The sequence below is a fragment of the Falco punctatus genome (assembly GCF_963210335.1).
Source record: "Falco punctatus genome assembly, chromosome: 7".
Taxonomy (NCBI): Eukaryota; Metazoa; Chordata; class Aves; order Falconiformes; family Falconidae; genus Falco; species Falco punctatus.
The window spans coordinates 18,034,834-18,054,429 of record NC_137587.1 but is presented as its reverse complement, the minus strand read 5'-3'; the positions used below and the strand labels follow the sequence as shown (position 1 = coordinate 18,054,429).

General features: G+C 40.2%; 1 protein-coding gene across 3 annotated transcripts in view; it reads right to left on the bottom strand.

Annotated features, from left to right (window-relative positions):
• SCG5 (secretogranin V) overlaps nt 1–19,596 on the bottom strand; it is a 29,805-nt gene that overhangs the window by 4,564 nt on the left and 5,645 nt on the right. For all 3 annotated transcript variants that reach the window (XM_080394283.1, XM_080394285.1, XM_080394284.1), the window contains 3 exons: nt 8,621–8,770; nt 5,562–5,674; nt 7–60 (listed from right to left, as the gene is read on the bottom strand). In XM_080394283.1, the coding sequence (XP_080250409.1) occupies nt 7–60; nt 5,562–5,674; nt 8,621–8,770 (317 nt within the window). The remainder of the gene's footprint in view (nt 1–6; nt 61–5,561; nt 5,675–8,620; nt 8,771–19,596) is intronic.

The following is a 19,596-nucleotide window of genomic DNA, read 5'->3' as shown; positions in this document are numbered from 1 at the left end:
AGTTACCCTCTTCCTTCTTTTTGGACCACCATTAATCTTCTCAAAGAGTAAATTCTTGCTCTGGAAGGGGAAAAAATGCAGCCATCAAATTAATTATACTCTTCTTTTAAAATGTTATTTTTGCTGTTAAATATTAGCAAGTTTAGAGGGGTGTGTAGATTTACGGGAAGGATAAACCACAAACATGTATTTGGATATTCCTGCTAACATTTTGCAGTTCTTCATGAGCAGCCACAGTCTTATCAGCAATTAAAAAGCCAGTAATTTTCCACTATGTTGTACCATGTTATCATCCCTGTTCAGGCAATAAGCGCTTCAAGTACATTGGTGTAATGATGTAGACTGGATGTTCCCCATCGTGTGATACATAGTATAAATAAATATATATTAAAAAAAATAAAGAGAAGGAAAAAAAGAAAAATGAGTGGAAGGGAGAGGAACAGAAACCCTGCCTCTGGTACATCTTTCTATATGTCTGAGGTGACACAAGAACAGGAGCAAAATATACTTGCTTTATGAGGGATTTTCTAATTCCTTTTAAAAACTGCAATCAGCGTCATTCCTGCTGTTTTGTTGTCTTTGCTTATTCCCTTCCAGATATCAACACTTCCCAGTGCAAAGTTCTGTTGAAAGGAGTTCAGCGCCAACTCTTCCTTTGTTTAAGTAGTGCCCTCAATAAAGTTTCTAAAAACCATTTGGTCTATAACATTTTTTTAATGGCAAACCTTTTAAAAACTGCCAAAAACATCTTGGCAGAAGAGAAAGTTATGATGATGAGAAAAGAAAAAAAAAAACAACACAAAAAAAACCCTCTGACCATAGTTTACATAAGTGCATCCACATATTGTTGTATTTCATACAAGTAGTGAATTCTAATAAAGTCTGGAATAACACACACATGCTCAACACATTTTGTTTCAATTGTGTATTATGAAGAAAAACAAAACCAAACCCTAACCTGAAAATGGAAGGAGAGAATAATTACATGTATAAAAAGCAGAACACTGTATAAACAAGGCCATTAATTCTGCTATAAACAACTGACCTAACATTGATTATATAAATAGAAAGTGTGATCCTAGTGCAAGACAAATTCACCAAACACTTCTACCCTCTCTGCAGCCTTGATATGAGAAAAAACAAACATTTTCAAGTGTTACACTGAAATCTGCCAAAATTGTCTGTTTTTCACTTCTCATGTTCATTAAACCCCAAATTCACAAGGCCTATCTCTTGCCCAACCTCAGTTATTTTGTGTGAGCTGTGCCAAAAAGGAACAGAGATGAAGCTGGCCAGGGGAGACATTCTTGGCTAGTCATTTATGCAAACTCACTTTGGGAAAACTTAAATTTAACATTTTAAAGAAACCCACAGATGCACAAATTACTCTCTTTAGGAAACAAAGCATCACCAAAGCCTCTATTGGTGAACTATTTGACCTTATACTTTTCATGACAGGAAAAATGGTATTTCTGAAATAAAAATAATTTCATGACTACTGAAGCTAACATTTCTGTCACTCAGGAAAAATCCTCACAATTGAACTGTTCCTGCTCAGGAAGATCATATTTTATTTAGTTTGTTTGGGAATGTTTTAAGACTGTAACTACTACTTCAGCGTTACGTGGAGTACAAAGCAAGTGACGTTATGGAGCATGAGCCAAGAGTGTTCTTGCATGGTAACAGCAATCCTGAAAATATGTTGTACTGCGTAAGGGGCTGAGCTCATCAGCCACCAAAATTTGCCCGTGAAGTGCTTACCATTCTCATCCCTCACCTAGGAGTTGTTAGGAATGAAGGCACAGAGTTTCTCCAATTAAAGATACACCTCATATAGAGGTGTGCTGCACATAACTTGTGATTTCCCTCCCACTCCGGGAGCTTCCTTTGCACCCTCTCAGCTACCTGGATTAGGATACCCACAGGTTGGGATTTGGGTGGGAAAAACACAGAAGTTAGAATGCTTACAACCAATGCCGGAGAGATTTACCCTTAGACCTTTCAAGTCTTCACTAAAACTTCTTTAAGTCAGTAATAATCAGCAGCTCTGTAATCTGGACCTGCACAATTACTAAGCAAAACTGAAAAGGCAAATACATTAGCAAGGCTGCACCCTTTCACGGGAGGGCTTTTTTCCCCCAGTCAATTTACAGCCTTATCAGGACTACAAAGCATGACAATTTCTATTACACCAAGCATACTATACTAAATTAAACAATTTGCACTGTCTGAAATTGAAGAGGGGGACCAGACCTACCATAACCCATCTAATAATCACCAGTGCCATTCCAGTAGTTAACAACATCAGCTGGTAAAGAAAGATTCGCTTCATGTGGCTCACTATAATTAGAGTTGGAATAAAATAAAATCAGAGTGACTAGTTTCAGATTTCCATTAAAATTAGGAAGGCAGAGATGGCGACTTCTTTAACAAACTTCAATTTCATCAAATATTTTTTTTACCCCTCCTTCCTATCCTTTCTTTGTACTGTCTTGGATCCACACACTACCTGATAAGCAAAACTGGCATTACTTCTACCCTTAGAGTGAAATGTTATCCATTGCCTCAGTAAAAGTAAGCGTTGCTGAAAAACATAGTTGCTTTTAATTTTCTATTTTTATTGATACTGGTGTCAGAAAACACAGCTGAACTTCCCTCCTCCTTTTAACCCCTACACATGGTAGTGGTTAACACTTTGGGTTTAAATAAATAACTTCTATGTGAGTGGTTTTCAGATTTGTATTGAAAATTGTATATTGTAAACCATCTTCTTGCAAGTCTTTCTGGATGCCAACAACACTTCTTCAGACCATCTAGAGTCAAGTTGCAAGATGTGGAAAAGGCAGACTGAAATGGAAAGTACCAGTCTCCTGCAAGGAAAAGTCCAAACTGACAGGGGAAAAAAGCCCCCAGACATCTTAGAAACTACAGTTGCACACCAGGGTAGAAACTTCCGAAAGTCCCTCATCTTACACTTCCACTGTCCCCTCTATGTTTTACACATATGAGGAGAAAGAGAGTCTTTGGGGCTGGGGAGTGGAGTATAAGCTGGCATCTCACCCTATAAACAGGGTCTGTTCCCGAGATCTCCCACAGCTCAGTGTACGGATATAAGGAAGAGCTGTCCCAAAGACAGGAAAATTTTTCCTCTTTCTTCCCTCTCCTGTAACCCAGTATACATTTATCATAATTTATCTATTTGTATATTCATATGTATTAGTATTTACACATAATATTGAGCATCTACATGGAATCACACACTTTGCTGTGTGAGACAGCTTCTAGACTTGTTCTACCCGTATAGAACGTGTCTGATACTCACAGGGTACTGCAGAGGCTCCACAGCTTTGCAAGCACGAGGATCTGCCACCAAACCAACCAACCTGTTTCTTTCCCACTGTTCATGAACAGGCAGGTCTCTTTTTTTTTTTTTCCTGACCTGCTAATGCAATTTGGGTTTTACTGTGGTTACGCTAAGGAATGCATGCTGGCTCCCTGGAAGGACAAGTCAGTGGGAACTGTAACACCGCCTCAACTGCTCCATGGCAGGAAAAGGCAGGGGGGAAGCTCCCCCGAGAGCTGCAAGCACACGCCAGCTTGCGCGGGTCCAGGAGACACACTGGCTCCGAGGGCTTCAGACGGTGGTGACAGCCTAGCGTCTTCACAGCACGCAGGAGCCTGTGGAAACGCCATCTGTAAATAGACAGCCGTTACAGCTCCTGGGGCATTTGGTCCTAGGCTCTTCCACAGGAGAAGCAGGAATGGGCTGCTGGCGGGCAGCGGGGATTTTGGCAGCTGGGGGCAGTGGCAGGATAAGGATGCACAGTCACCCACTGGGCAGTCCACAGTTGGCTGCATTGGTCATTTACAACCTAGTCCAGATGACAGCAAGTGACCTAAAAGAGCTGCTCTACTTTTATCTCTGCTTTACAAGATCTCAAATAGCTAATTTTTAGAGCGCTTTCCTGCCTTTATTTTTCCAGAGAGATAAAAATAACAAAACCAGCCATCAAATCAGATACTATTGTATTTATCTTTTTAATGTGTAGTAATAGACAATGAGGAGGCAATCGGGGCATTTCTCCTGGATCTCGGCAGAACATTTGCTCATGCACATTACCAGCTGTTTCATCTCTCATTAAAAAGATCTGGAGTTGGCTACGCTGCAGCTAGATATGATTACTGTTTAGTACCTAACAGTCTGTTTTAATCCATGTGTGAGCAGTTTTTTCCCCTGAATTAGTGGTGATGGATGGAGAAATGAAAAAAGGCCAGTATTCACTAATGATTACCTACCATTTGTTAAGTACGTATGTTGCTGATGACAATGCAGTATGTATGCTTGATTCTGAAATATTGCTATAGGCCAAAGATTTACAGAAGTGCTTTTATAGACTTCAGAATGGTATTATGGGACTAAATTACTTATGAATAATAAGAAAACTAACAGCATTATCTGGCATAAATAAGAAAGTTCACCATCTGGTGGTTTTAAAATTAAAACCTTTGATGGTAATTACTTAGAATGCAACAAGAGTTCCCAAAATTCGGATTTTTGGCATGACGCTCTCTAGAAATTTAGCACTCACATAAGTAATTAAGACTATAAATCTTACACTGGTTTGATTATGAACGATGAATCATTGTCTCACAATTACAGCAGGAGAAGAGGCTGCCAGACATGTCCATTTATCGATATATACTTACAGATCACTGGTTTAGGGCAATCTTAAGTAGTGTTAAAACAATGTAAAAGGAGATTTCATGATTTGCTCTAGAAGCATAAATTACGATCATTGTTATTGTTTTCCTGGCGCCTGAAGATGGATTTGGGATTGGACATTTAACTGATGTAATCTAAGATTAAGCAGCAGAGCTCTTTTTGGAGCCTCTAACTTGCAGAAATCGTCTAGCTGGAGTTATTAAAGTCCTTGTACACTCAGAGCAAGATTTTTGCCCATAATGTAGCTCACTGTGTTTATTATATGCAACGTCTGAAACAGGTTTTCAACGTAATATAGTGCACAACCTGAACAGAGAAAGAAGTAGCATCAAGTCCTCCAAAATCCTTAAACCAGAGAGAATTCCTTCGAGCAAGCTATCTGTACCCAGATTTTTAAGGTATTTAGGCACTGCTGCACTCCATTATTTTTTTTTTTCAACATCTATATAGATGAGTAGTCACCAAACCTGGATAAACTTTCAGATTAGGGCCTTGTTACGTTTTGAACTGTCGTGCTAAAATCTGCACTAATATGTGGTTACATGTTCATTGTGGTTTGAAATGTGGTGTGTGCATTTATCAAGTGCGCACATAGTCATGCTTTGGGACAGATAATAAGACAAGGATTTCTAATTTCTGTTTTTATGTGCTTTTTATCAATCACAGGCATTATTTCCATGTTTTCAAGAGCAATTTCACCTTTTTGAGAAGTTTCCCTTCGGGTGATAATTATTCTGGCAACAAGCACAACATTCTCCTTGTGGTTTCACAGTACCCCACACAGCAGACAATAGCCAGTTTCACGTGCAACAAAAATAAGCAAGAAGCATGTACTCACCCACTTGCCTGTGTTGGGATAGTCATGCTCTGGATCAAAAAGGTGTTGGTGCAGCTGGTACTCCCTGCTGAATTCTGCTGTGTCTGGGGTGTTTTCTAGACACCCATCATCAACTGCAAAAGTATGTCAGAAAGTCCTGAGTGCTTAGTAGCTTTTAAACACACAGTCAGTGCCACATTAATCAGCAAACTTCTTAAATGCAATTATGCCATTTAAAAAAAACCAAAAGACATTTAAAGAACTGGCTGACTGGAAAATATCAGGTATTTTTTTGTTTGAAAGGAGTGTGCCAGGATATATTTAAATTTTTAAAAAAAAAAAACAAAACACAACTTAATGAAACTTCAAAACAGAATTATTTTCCAAGCTCTCCCCCTCTTTTTCGTTTTCCTTTTAGATTAGTGATTGAGCTTGGTTTTACATAGAACTGCATGTTACTCTGTTTCAGAAGGATCCTCTTTCATTTTTAAATGCCCCCAGGAAAGTGCAGAAGTTGTTTAGGCAATACTTTTGAAGCTCATGGTAAAATGATGCTGTGAGCAAGGACAGGATTTCCTTCACTGAGTAGCTATTCATGGAACTCCATTTCTGGTTTGCTACTTTGTTCAAAATGGCTAAAAATCATTTACACATCAGATCTCATAAAAATGCAATGTGGCAGAAGTTTTATGCTGAAGACATTTCTGCAGATTGGTAACTAATCTGATGGGTCCTGATAGGTCCCGAAACATCATCTAATCACAATGGATGGTTTTGCAGACAGCGTCGTTATCAAGGATAATACCCTTTTAAAAAATCAGGTTATGGATTTTTTACCAAAATAAGACATCTTTACATTAAACAAAGATTCAGCAGCTTGAGGCCAGAGTAGCTCTTTCGATAGTCTGCTCCTGGAGCTCCCTCTGCTCTGTCAGCATGGGGAGCTTGCAAGTTCTTCTCAGACATACCCAAGGAGACCCTACCACCCTGGACGTGATGCTGGGCATCCAAGCAGCCACCTCTGCCACAACACAGGCAACTCCAGAGGACACACCTGTAGACCCTCCCTTCTGTCCTTGTTTGATCATCATGTAAAAAGATTTGCAGATGGATTATATTTTTCCCTAACATGCAGGAAACAGTAAAGATTTGACTTTAAATGAGTAGATTCAGTGACCTGAAGAGGTTATTCCAAGTTGAAAAGATGCTGCTTTCTCGCTTTTCTCCTTCAAACGAGGGAAAAAATAAAGTTACCAATAAGGAACAGGGGAAAACTAACCATACTGGCTAACTCAGAAACCACTGAAGTTAACTACAAGCACTTAAAAATTATTTTAGTCTCAGCAGGGACAGGGTCATCTCAAGAGAGAAGCAGGTGACAACAGAAATGGGGTAGACCATCTCCAAATGTCTCTGCTTTTGGCAGAAAACACAAAAGGCAGCTGGGACACAGGAGTACCCTCTGCAACCGCTAATCCAGAAGTCTTCAAGCTCAAGTGCTCCAGGCTTATGTATTCCTGCTGTGGAATGTGCATATGTAGACAGTGACTGGAAAAATTGTTTTCCATTAAGCAAATCCACAGACCTGATTGAGGAAGGCCTCTGGTAATTTGTATGCATAATACAGTCACCACTTGAATTTCCATTTAAGGCTCTGAAAAACATTTTACTTTAATCCTAGTAGATACTATCTTCACTCACAGCGTACCTACGACAAGAGCCATTTATCTGAGCGGGCAGCGCTTCCCAAAGAATTCCCCCTGTGTTCAGATCTGACTGTATTATTAGCTTAGCTAACAACTTCTATTTCACCTGAGAAAGAAAAATTGAAGAGATTTTCAAAGGCATTTCTCTGGATGCCAGGTTTTAAATGTATTAATCTAATCACTAACAGAAGTCTAATGGGGAAGCACAGAAGATAGGAAGTCTGTGTGTGTGAGAAAACCTAAATCCATGATTTGCAACCTGTCAGGCAACAGCTATATTGAACAAAATGGAAAATTAGAAATTATTTCAGAAGAGATGCAGGCATCAACACCAAATGAGCTATAATGGAAAACAGTAAGGGAGGACTATTTGAAATTTTGTCATATTCTTGAATGAAATGTAAAAACACTGTTTGCAAAACTTCTCATGACAAATATTTATTTTTTGATCAATTCTAAGCTAGTTAGAACATTTTTTAGTAAGAATACAGACAACTGTTTTGCATTATCCAAATAACATAAAAGAAGACTAAACAGAAAAGATTTTTGAAAAGATCTCTTAGCTCACAAATGAAAAATGAGAGAAAAATAGAGTGCTCATTCCTAGTTCCAGCTCCCAAGGCAGCCAATGGGGGTTTTACTACTACTTTCAGTACTGGAAGCCATTCCTTGGCTCAAATAACAGGAAAAAGATCAATTCTCTTAGGATACGTCTACATCATCCGCACGCAGCGCTGCTTTAGAGATCCCTCAGCACCAGTCGTGTCCCCATCCGTCCGTCCCCCAGCTTGGTACACGGGCAGCCACGAGCCGAGGGGGCACCCGCTGTCTGGGGGCTGCACCACTCCGGCTGCTCCGTGCCTCAGCCGGCGTGAGCCTGCATGCAGCGCGCTGGGGTACGTCCACATCGTTCTCCATTTCTTGGCACAGATGCACCCTCAGTGAGCTATAAAGCCACATGGATTGGAGCCAAGGTATCTTAAATATTGACTCATGGTCTGGGTTGGAGATCAGGGCAGACAGTTTCATTCCTCTTGGCACAATGAAAGTCTCTAAAATAAGGGTAAATCTCATCTGCACAGAATGATAACTTTTTTCAGGGGCCAGCCTAAAAATGAACTCCCTCAGGAACAAGAGGCTATCATAAATCTCACTGTCTTCTACTCCGAGGTCAGGATGATTTCTTCCACCTGACCTTCTCTAGCAGTCATACAGCAATACAGAAGGTACACATATTAAAAATAAAAAAGCTCATCTAAACCACCTGATTGCTCAACAGTTCTGCTCTTGGAGTACAGAATGCAAGAACACACCCATTGCAGCACTGAAAGATGTACAGTGAAGACAGAGGTGCAAAGGCTACAGCAGAATTACCTGTTTTTCCAATCGGGCAGGGATTTGGAGGGTCAGGATATCCTTGATCTTCACTGAAATCCTTTGGCACGTTATCTCCTGTCAGCTCAGCCACGATGTTTGGGATATTGCCATAAGGACCCAAGTGCTGGAGACCCTCATGCGCACCACCTAGCAAAGACGATTTACACACACAGTCTATTTACAAGGCTAAAAGTATAAGTCCTTTTGTTGCTTCAAGTAATCCAGACTCAGATTTTAAAAAATATATAATTGCTATAGAGACAGATCCAAGTTTAGATTCCAAACATCTCCTTTAGGAACATAACCCTGTGACCTAAATCAGGTAACTTGGGTAACGAAAAAGGAAACAAAATCAGCCACTTATTATTAACCTCAGGGTTGTTTTTTTCCTGAACTATGTACATTATAGGTAAGAAAATGCAAAGAAAAAGCATGATACAGTAATGGAACTTAACACATTTACTGCACAATCGCCTTCAGTCACTGATACTATTACTGTTCATTGTAGCAACTAATAATTGAAAAAGATATGCCAAGACAGCATCATGGCAATAAGACAAAGTTAATGACACTATACAAAGAAATAATACTATCTGCACAGCCCAGAAATACATTAATAAATCAAATCATGTGAAGGGACCCAAGATATCATAGAAAATTTTGTTGTATACAGCTAGGAAAATTATTTTAAAATTTCCTACGGTAATGGTGAAAAGCGATGAGGAGTCCATATTGTTGATTGGAATTCCTGTGCGTGTACACCTACACAGCAGTCATCAGAGTATGAAACATCACATTCAGTGACTTTTTACTTAATAGATCAGTTCTAGATGCAGGCTTTCATATTGCCCTGTGGGCTGGAGCACCACCACCACAGGGTTACAACAGCAGTGTGCAGCAGGTTTTATAACTCGGTGGCGGAGGACACGATGATGGGCTTCCTCTTCTTGGGCAAATGCACAGAGAAGTGGTGTGCCACAGCATCTCAGCTTGTGTGCCTTGCCTTTGACAAGTAGGGTCTTCTGCTAAAAGTTTGGGAATGAAGCTCAGGCCATTCTCTATATGCCTCTCTACAAATATTTATCTGCTCCTGATCTTTTCTGCATCTGTTACTGGCCAAATGCATCTACAGGATAAAATCCTGCTGCTTGTGGAGTTTTGTAAATACTATTGTACAGCACACTTCTGAATTTCAGACAAATAAAATCTTAATTTCAAGCATGCTCTTTTTCACTGCCATAAGACAGCCACCACACACACTGCAGCAACAGCTTATGTAGTTATTGAGTACCAAGATGGTTGTGCAACAGCAGAGCAATATTTTTTAAAAAACCTATATAATAAGGGATAACAACATATAGTCAGTGTACGAATTCCACTTACAATGAATGAGAGGAAAAGGAATTTGAATGATTGGAAAATGCCGATTAAAAAGCGAACGCAGATATGACTGTTCAGGTAAATAGCACCATATTATCACCAAATGGTCTTATTTTCCATTTCTATCATTTTCATAGATCCGAAAGATTGGAATAAAGCTTCTGACATGAAAGTTGCTCCAGAAGAATCATTCAAGTACTCCTGTCCCACCTTACAATAAATACTACCAGCCTAAATAATCTTTTATACAGCTAGGCATTGTAAGCTAACACAATCACTTTCAAAAATTGCTAACTTAAGACAGTCTTGACAAATTTTGTATACATTTCTACATTTAGAAGTGGTAGTTGAGTCAAATGTCTATATTTTGCAAATAATCAGTTGGAAGCTGGTGTTATAGTACCAGAAACAAGTAGTCTATAAGCACAAATATTTCAATTTTATTTGCACAATGGACTAAAATCTAATCAATATGACAATTTCCTCTCTTAAGTACAAGTTTCTTATTCTGTAATACAATGTTGAAGGAAAATTTTACAGATATGTAACAAACATAAAAGTAGCCCTACAACAAAATTTGCATCTGTGCTATATGAGGTTTTCCCTTGCAGCTGAGCACGAAACCTGGTACTAAAACCAGAATAGTGTTATATACACTATTATACGTTTACAGTCCATAGCCAAAGCAAGGACGATGCTTGTAAGAACTGTACAGATTCACAATAATGCTATGGTGATGAGGTTAAAAAACATGTAACATACATTTAATCTAATGTCACTTAATCTAACATCTAATGTATAGCATTAAATACTTCTTTTGTACTGATCTCCATCACATGAAGATTGATTGCATATATGTATTTAAAAGCATCAGGTTATGATGCTGCTGTAAACTACAGAACCATATAATCAATACGTGTTTGAACATCCTGTATACAGTGTGGCTCACTATGGAACAATCCATCAGATAGAAGCATATCTACACCTGTACGTGGTGCAGACCACTTGGCACCAAAGCTCCATCCATAAAGAAAACAGAGGTACTTAGCAGGCTCCAGTGTGCTATATATACATGTAAGTTTAAACTGACTGCCAAGAATTTGCTTGACTGAGTACCATCTTTTTATATTAATATAAAGGGTTGTTTCCTTTAAGTATAAATGTCCAGGATCATTTAAGGGTTTTTCCTTTCTTTCCAAAATAGCTGGAGACAATAGCACCTGCTCTGGTGCCATAATTTAGCACACTTGAGTGATTTAATAATGTCAGCAAAGCTCATTCCTTATAAACTCTGATAAACAGTGCACTCAGTAAAGACTGCAATAATAAAAATGAAATGCTATGAATATACCAGACAGAGGTATTATGTACAGCAATTCACAAGCTGTGTTAGTTTTGTTATTGTAACGTTACTGATTTGAAGAAACATATTAGGATTAAATACACTGCAGCTACCAAGTCAGGATATTGATACAAACATATACAGTCAGCTACAAAAATAGCACAATATGGGTCTCCTGAACCTTGAGGTAGAGACTGAAAGAAAAAAAAAAGATGAGACTACTAAATATCAAGAAATTTTTTGTAATTTCCTATCCAAGGGAAGCATGAGAAACACTGTTAAAAGTATTTGTAACTGGACTAGCAAAAATCCAGAAGAATAGTACAGAGAACACCTTTGTACTGAGAAAGGATGGACTACACAAATCTGTTTTTCCCATCTCTCCTTATTTGTTGTATAAACTGGTGTTTGTGGGCCACATACTAGCAAAAAAACCCACCTCTAGAACAATCACCTCCCTCTTCACGTGCATAATTTCTGTGTAAGCATATAGTTATTTTACATCCCTACAGGATAAACTAGAAATTTAGGTCTTTTGGACTGAGGTCAGTATTGTCATAAGTAAGCTTTGGATTTCATTTTAAAAGTATGCATATATGTAACCATCTTCTGGCACTGGTCTTGAACTGTTGCATGATGGAAAACAAAAATGGAACAATACCTTTCACCCTTCCTATAATTCTGGAAAAGTCATTGAATCATTTAGGTTGGAAAAGACCTTTAAGAACACCAGATCTAACCATGAACCCAGCATTGCCAAGTCCATCACTAAACCATGTCCCTAAGCACTACATCTATGCGTTTTTTAAACACCTGCAGGGATGGTGATTCCACCACCTCCCTGGTCAGCCTGTTCCATTGCCTGACCACCTTTTCAGTGAAGAATTTTTTCCTATTATCCAAACTAAACTTGAGGCCATTTCCTCTTGTCCTGTTGCTTGTTATCTGGGAGAAGAGACTGACACCCAGCTGCCTACAGCCTCCTGTCAGGTAGTTGTACAGAGCAGTAAGGTCCCCCCTGACCCTCCTCTCCAGGCTAAACAACCCTTAGTTGCTCCTCATAAGACTTGTACTCCAGACTCTTCACCAGCTCCGTTGCTTACCTCCAGACAAGCTCCAGCCCCTCAATGTCCCTCCTGAAGTGAGGGGCCCAGAACTGAACACAGGATTCGAGGTGCGGCCTCACCAGTGCCCAGTACAGGGGGACGATCACTGCACTTTCCTGCTGGCCACACTGTTTTGGATACAAGCCAGGATGCTGTTGGTCTTCTGGACCACCTGGGCACACTGCTGGCCCACGCTCAGCCGGCCGTCAGCCAGCACCCCCAGGCCCTTTTCCCCCAGGCACTTTCCAGCCGCTCTGCCCCCAGCCCGTAGCGCTGTGTGGGGCTGCTGTGACCCACGTGCAGGACCCGGCACTGAGCCTTGTTGAACCTGGTACAACCGGCCTCGGCCCATGAGTCCAGCCTGTCCTTTAATCATCTCACCAACTGCTGGTAACATCTCAATTAGAGACACCTGGAATGACTAAAAATTTTAAGTACACACATTTTAGCTCATTTCTTTGTACGAGTAATAATATCTCTGCAGGTGAGGGGACAACATGATGACTCCATTCTTGGAGGAGGGAAAACAAAAAAAAAAGGAAAAGGAAAGGAAAACACAAAGAGCAACTAGTTTCTTGCCAGTATTGAATATTCCCCTGGTCAAACACATCCAATGGAAATGCTATTAGCCCACTGAAGTCTAGTCACTGCTACCCAGCTATTGGCAGTGTAACGCACAACTGAAACAAATCTGCTCTCAGAAGCAATCTTCCACATCAACTACAAAGAGGCAACGCTACCCCATGGAAGATTCATTTCAAGAAAAGTCAGTGAGAATGGATTTTCAAAGGTATAAAATGATTGCAGATCATTTAAAGACAAAAAAGGGGACAAATTTGCTTTTCAGTCTCATTGGAACAGTTTCCCACATCACAGTGCAGGTAGGGTTACCCCACTTCCAGAAAAAGAAGCGGTTTGGCCAATCTTAGCAAGGAGATACAAAATAGAACTGAACATGAGTATCTGCTGTGAGTAAATAAATCCCAGATCCCAAATTAAAGTCCTTTATTTGAGAGTCATGCCAGATGCCCTAGCTTTCATATTTTTACTCTTAAACAACATGAAGCAGATTCTTAACATCATGAAGCAGATTCTTAAAGTGTCCCAGCCCTTCCCAGACACACAGAGGAATACTCCACCTAGGTAAGAATTGCACTACTTACCATCTTGGATCTGTACAAACTCCAAGCAAATATCAGTTGCAAGAGAAGCCTGGTACACCTTATCCCATTTGTGGAAAGATTCCCAAGGGAGTAATTAGATATTATGCAGAGAAGCAACACCATCTTTGCTATTTTGTGAAATCTTTCGTTAATCTAGACTATTAGTTTTTATCACTGGGAAAAATCCTCAAAATCATTTCCAGCGTGCCCTCTCTGATACAGACATAGCTCTTTTTCCTTTCACCATGACAGCTCTCCACACTATGCTGCACTTCCATCCCCAGTCATCTCGCCGTACCTACCTTTGCTGTGTCATTGTCATAATCAAAAGTGATGTCTAATCAAAGGCAAGTTCGGCAGAATGCTTTTTGGTGTTCTTGTATCTTAAAACGGGACACCATCCACCAACTTCCTTTTTACTTTCCTTTATTATCTGCAAGACTCCTCACCATGTAATCCAATTAATTCAAACTGTCCGAAAAATCCAGAATGCAAACAATGCATTTTCATTTTGCTTGCCCCTTCTCCCAGATCACTAAAAGCTTCATAGTCCCAATGCCATTTCCCCCCATGCATCTACAGCTAGCTTCATCCTAGAGAGTCTTATCCTGGTTGCTGAGACTGGGTAGTATCAGGAAAAGAGCTTCTATTCCACAGAAGCTGCTAAATAAGAGAACAGAGAAGGAGAAAGAGCATAGGAGAACCACAAACAGAAAAACTGAAACCTAGCCAACTTCCTTAACCATTCAAGAGCATACCTCAGGAACCCCAAGAAAACTACATCGATACATACTCAAGCATCCTATATTCCAGAGTCAACTTGTCTTCTCCTTTGACAGTGACCTACTTCATCCCACAAGGGATGGAACATTATATAAATCCTATAAATGTAAACGTGCCAATGAAAGACTGGAGCACTTTATTTACTGGCAGCGACACCAGCTGCATGAGGAGCCAAGGTGCTCCACCAGTGTCAACACACTCATAGTAAAATACTCCTGTAATGCAAACCATGGAAGCACCAGAATTGTGCAGAATGGGACCGTGTTTTCTGCCTACTGCTTCACTGAACTTCACAAAGTTTTGATGTTCCTTTCCCCGTTTGTATTCATTCAACTCCATTTTCCCCCTCAGATGGCTCAAAGTCCCATCTGGTCCTTCAACAGACGCATGCCCGTCTGACAGCTGCCACCAGGGCAGATTTTCTAACTCCCCAAATGACCTGGTGAACAATCCCAGCATGGGGCCACAAGACTCCCAAGTCTCTGCTTTGGTGAGCTGGTAAAACCTCACAAGTCCAACAGCAGAGGTCTTCCTATTCAAAACTTTTGCCAGCCATGGCCCGATTCAAGACGAGGTTTCTTCTACACTTGAATGAAAGCGCTGGCACATAATGAAGATGCAAGACAGCAGTGAGATGAAGAGCCTACCAGGCAAGACCAGGCCTGGTGCTGCTCTCTGGCACTGCAAGAGGGACTCGGGCCAGCTAACCTGATGTACTAAAGCATCTCCAGGGGAGAAACCAGCTGCTTCTTCCCTCATGTTCAGCAGCTGAGAACATTGCTGTTCTCATTCGTCCCTGCAGCAGTTGTGAGGGCACTGTTGAGAGCATGCACAAAGGAAAGCATGAAGAGCATAGCTCTGGAAACCTCTGGAGCATGCCAGAGATCCCATCTCCTGCACGCAACACCACAATCAAGAGAAGCAAGAATCTCTTTGTCTAGACTTCAAAAATATCTTTTCATAGAACCAAATAAATTAAAAAATCTTTTCTTACTGCAGTTAATTTAAAATTCAGATGGGAGCAGGAGAAATGCACGTGATTTTGAGAACAATTACAAAAAGGTATAAAACCTAACTAATGTGGCCAAGGATTTATTTTATGCATGTGAAAGAAGCAGGGGAAAAAAATCTTTGAAAACAAGAGCTCATCATAATTTGGCTGATCTTCACTGACAGATTTTTAAATACTTATGGACCATATTCCATTGCTAGATAAAATTCTACAGTTTCATATTAAATTACTATATACCATCTGCCAACACTATAAAACAGAAGTACTACAAAGCACCAGAAATACAGAAGCTATCATATTCCCTCTCCTCCTCAGGTTTCTTACTTCTCTTATTGAATTACTCCCTTCTAACAACATGTACAAAAAATAGTTGTAGTTATCAGTTCCATTCTAATTAATTACCTACCTTTAGGTACATAAGAATCAACTTAATTCTTGATCTCCACAGGCCTGCCACCCTTCTTCCCTGGAAGAGTCCCATCTCAAACTGCTTTCTCCTTTGGTGGCATCTTTTAAAGATGACTTTGTGAACAGCGGTAGTAGTCTATACCATATAACAGTGGTGATTGGGAGGTCTTAAGAACCAGTCACTTTATCTTCTTGGTTCCTCAGAAGACAGAAGTGCCACCTGCACTCCCTCCCACAGCCACAAGACAACTGCTATATGCCCACTGTTTCAAGAAAAGGTTCAAAGCTGCAAATCTAAATAGGTCCCATAGTCAGACCAACATGCAAATAACACAGATCTTAGAGAGAAACGAAACAGTGATTAATACACTTCTCTTCTTGTGTTCCCCAATGACTGACTTCTCTTGAGGAGCACACTCTTGAGAATTTTCCCCCCCTCTCCCCAGACACGCTGAGGAGACAGGGATGGTGCCTGCACACCTCCTGCTGCACTGGGGCGTCCAGGAAGGGCAGCTCCCGAAATTCCGAAGTCGCAGAGCCTACAGTGACAACACCCACAGCCTCGCTGGATCCTGCCGTTCCTTCTCAAGAGGGAAAGGTGTCAAACACATTGAGATAATGGGATAGTACCTCCACATCGCAATGCAAACAACAACTTTGCTTTCTTATTATTCACTGCTTGTCATGGCTTATGAATTCATGTGGAAGCAAGGATAGTATGGGCCAAATTTTCAAACACTTGTCTTCATTAAAGAACAAATAAAGTCATACCACACCTCATTATAGTCATTTTACATGACATTTCTTCACAGAACTATGCCGTATCACTTAGATACAGAAAATCTGCTGTAAACCACTGCTGTCATTTGGCAGTGTTATTACCTTTTAAGTTCAGAAACTAACATCCTAAATTGCCTCTCTTATGACATGCACCACTGCCTGATACTCAAGTTCTAGTTACGTTTGGCATTAAAATTTGGGGAATAAAACACAAAGAAAGTGACAGGTATTTTTAGTCCGATCCCTACAAATCCAGATACCTACCATATTAATACATAAAAACCCCATAGCTTTACCATTTTCATTTTATGTTACAAATTTGAGATGTCTATATTAAATTTTGAAATCTTATTTCCTGGGCTATTTCAGTAATTTGCAAAAAAAACCCACCCTGAAAGCAGAAACTAGTACAGTGATGCTAGGGTTTGATTTGGTTTGTTAAATGTCAGGCCCATAACACAGTGTTTGATTAAAGTCACGTGTGCTTCAGCAAAAGCAGTCCTAATGTGAATACAACTTCATGTCTTAACTGCAGCGGGACTTTCTCAATGGAACAGGTACAATAATCCCAGGTGATTGTGGGGTCTCTGCAGTAAATTGACACCACAGAGCGCCAGAATTGGCCGCGGGAGGTCTGCCCCAGCCCAGCAGCGCACTGCCAGCCCAGGGACTCCTGCACTGCTGCCCCGGGATGCAGCCACAGAGGATGGAAACTAGAGCAAAGAGGACACAGCCATCACATCGCCACATTTGCTGACCCCCAGATACCATACCCCAACGTGTCAATGGTTATTACTTCTAATCACCCAAGGAAGTCCAAATATATTCAGCTATAAGCATAGCACACACCAGCCCAAAAGCAAACGAGTGCAAAGGTCATTCCTGGTTTCACTGAGTGCGTTCAGAAGCAAAAGTTTTGGCAACTTTCTAATAAGAAGATCTCACTGTCCTTGTAGGAAACAAGTAGTAGTCTTGCAGGTATGTTACAAGCCAGACAGCAAGGTAATCCAGCACTGCCTGTCTTGGTTTTCTTATCAGGAAAATGTGAACAAAATAGACATCGTTAATATGCATGAGTAACCTGCATAATTTTACAGACAGCAGGTTTCATGCAAAATGCTATTTGTACAGTCTGTGCTGACAAGTTATTAACTACCAGTTGTTGATAGAAATATTAGCATAATATTCAAGACTTTTGAGTTTCATCATCTCAATCAGGAAAACAGTAAATACCTTTTTCCAAAACAATAACCAGGTATTTATTTCCTTTCAAAATAATAAAAAAAAAAACAACCCAGCTTTTTCTCAGTAGCTATAAGCAGTCTCTTGCAGGAGAGTCAAAAGCCTCCCAAAGAGGCATTGTATTTTCTTATTCCTACAAACGATCAGGATTTAAGAGACATCATTTAATGTTGTCACTGAGGCTGACAGCATTACAGCTTTTTTGCAATTTGAAAACTTCAGACTCTGGGCTGTCATGCCAGCACCTTTATCAACCATCATCTTTTCTGAAGTGTTTTTAAGAAATGAAAAAAACCCAACCAAATCAAACACAAACAAACCAACCACTCAAGAGGCTTTCTTTCGTATTGAATTGCACAGGAGGCAATGAAAATGTAAGGAGATTGTATTTGCAAAACGAAAAAAGGACTTCACACTTCCCATTACGAATCGCTATAAACGGCCCGAGCTGAGCTACTGGTGCCCCCGTGTGTTTAAGTGAGATTTTACTGTTCTCTGATGCATGGTACAACAGTCCTGAAATCTGCATTATACACATATTGCCTTCCCCTCCCCCCCAAAAAAACTTAAATATTGGAACAAACCTATAAACATGCAAGGAAAGAAAAAAAAAACAACCCAAATCCCACATGTGGTCTCTTACTTTGTAAACTCCCTGCCAGGCAGGAAAAATAACTTCTATGTTTTTGAAATGTTAAAGGTATTTATTTATTTTATTCTTTTGCTTTATATTAACATAGCTACAGCCTCCTTCTTGTCTAAAGAAAACCTGAACAAAACCCAGTTGTGTTTGTACAGTATTTTAGTGATAAACCTAAATAGTAACTACTGAGACACAGCCACTCATTAAAAATTCCTCTTTTGCTTTTATATGGTTTTTTCCCCTCTTTATGTAGATACTGCTAAGTGACTTCAATATAGTTTTCTGAAATGATAAATTAAAAAGGAGAGTGAATATTATTAGAGGAATTAAAGTAGTTAATATGGGTTTATTACTTTTAGGAATCGGGGTGGGGGGTGCAGAAAGAAAATCTATTAAGTGGTCAGCAAAAACCAGCTGCTCCTAAGATACTACCTTGGGTGTTAAAAACATCTTTGCTTGACACTCATCACATAGGATCTGTTTGGCTTCTGCCTTGCTGACATGCCATGCACCATCTGCCAGCTGCGGTACACAAGTACAGGGAATCAGCCAGCAAATTCCCATTTTTGTGACATATTTATCCTGTGAACTGCTTCCACCCCGCTAACAGAACCCTAGCATACTCACACTGCCTCTGCACCTCCCTGCGGGCTTGGGGCAGGGAAGCCATCCCTCCAGGCAGCTCTGCCACTGAGAGAGAAAAGCCACAGCTCCCACAGTCCTCTGGATCCCTGAGCTGTCCTTGGATTACACACAGCATGAACACCATTGTAATTTCTTGGTAGACTAAACCCTTTATCAGGCATTTTCCAGACTCTTCTCCTATTTTAGCAGCTTGATCTGAGGTAACAGGTAAATTGACAAATGCAAAGAAAAGCAAAAAAATCAACCCATGCATTTATAGATTTCAACATAAGAAAAGGCATTAACTTCTTCGAATTAACAAACTATACTTTTTTTTCTGTCCACCAACAAGAAAACCATTGGGTCACTTAAGAAAGAGAAAACATGTTGCTGAATGTATTTTCTGAAGTGTCCACCTCTTAGTTGTCTTTGGTACAGAGCAAGTTTATGAGTTCATGTACTACAGCCAAGGCAGCTTCATGCTGCTTTT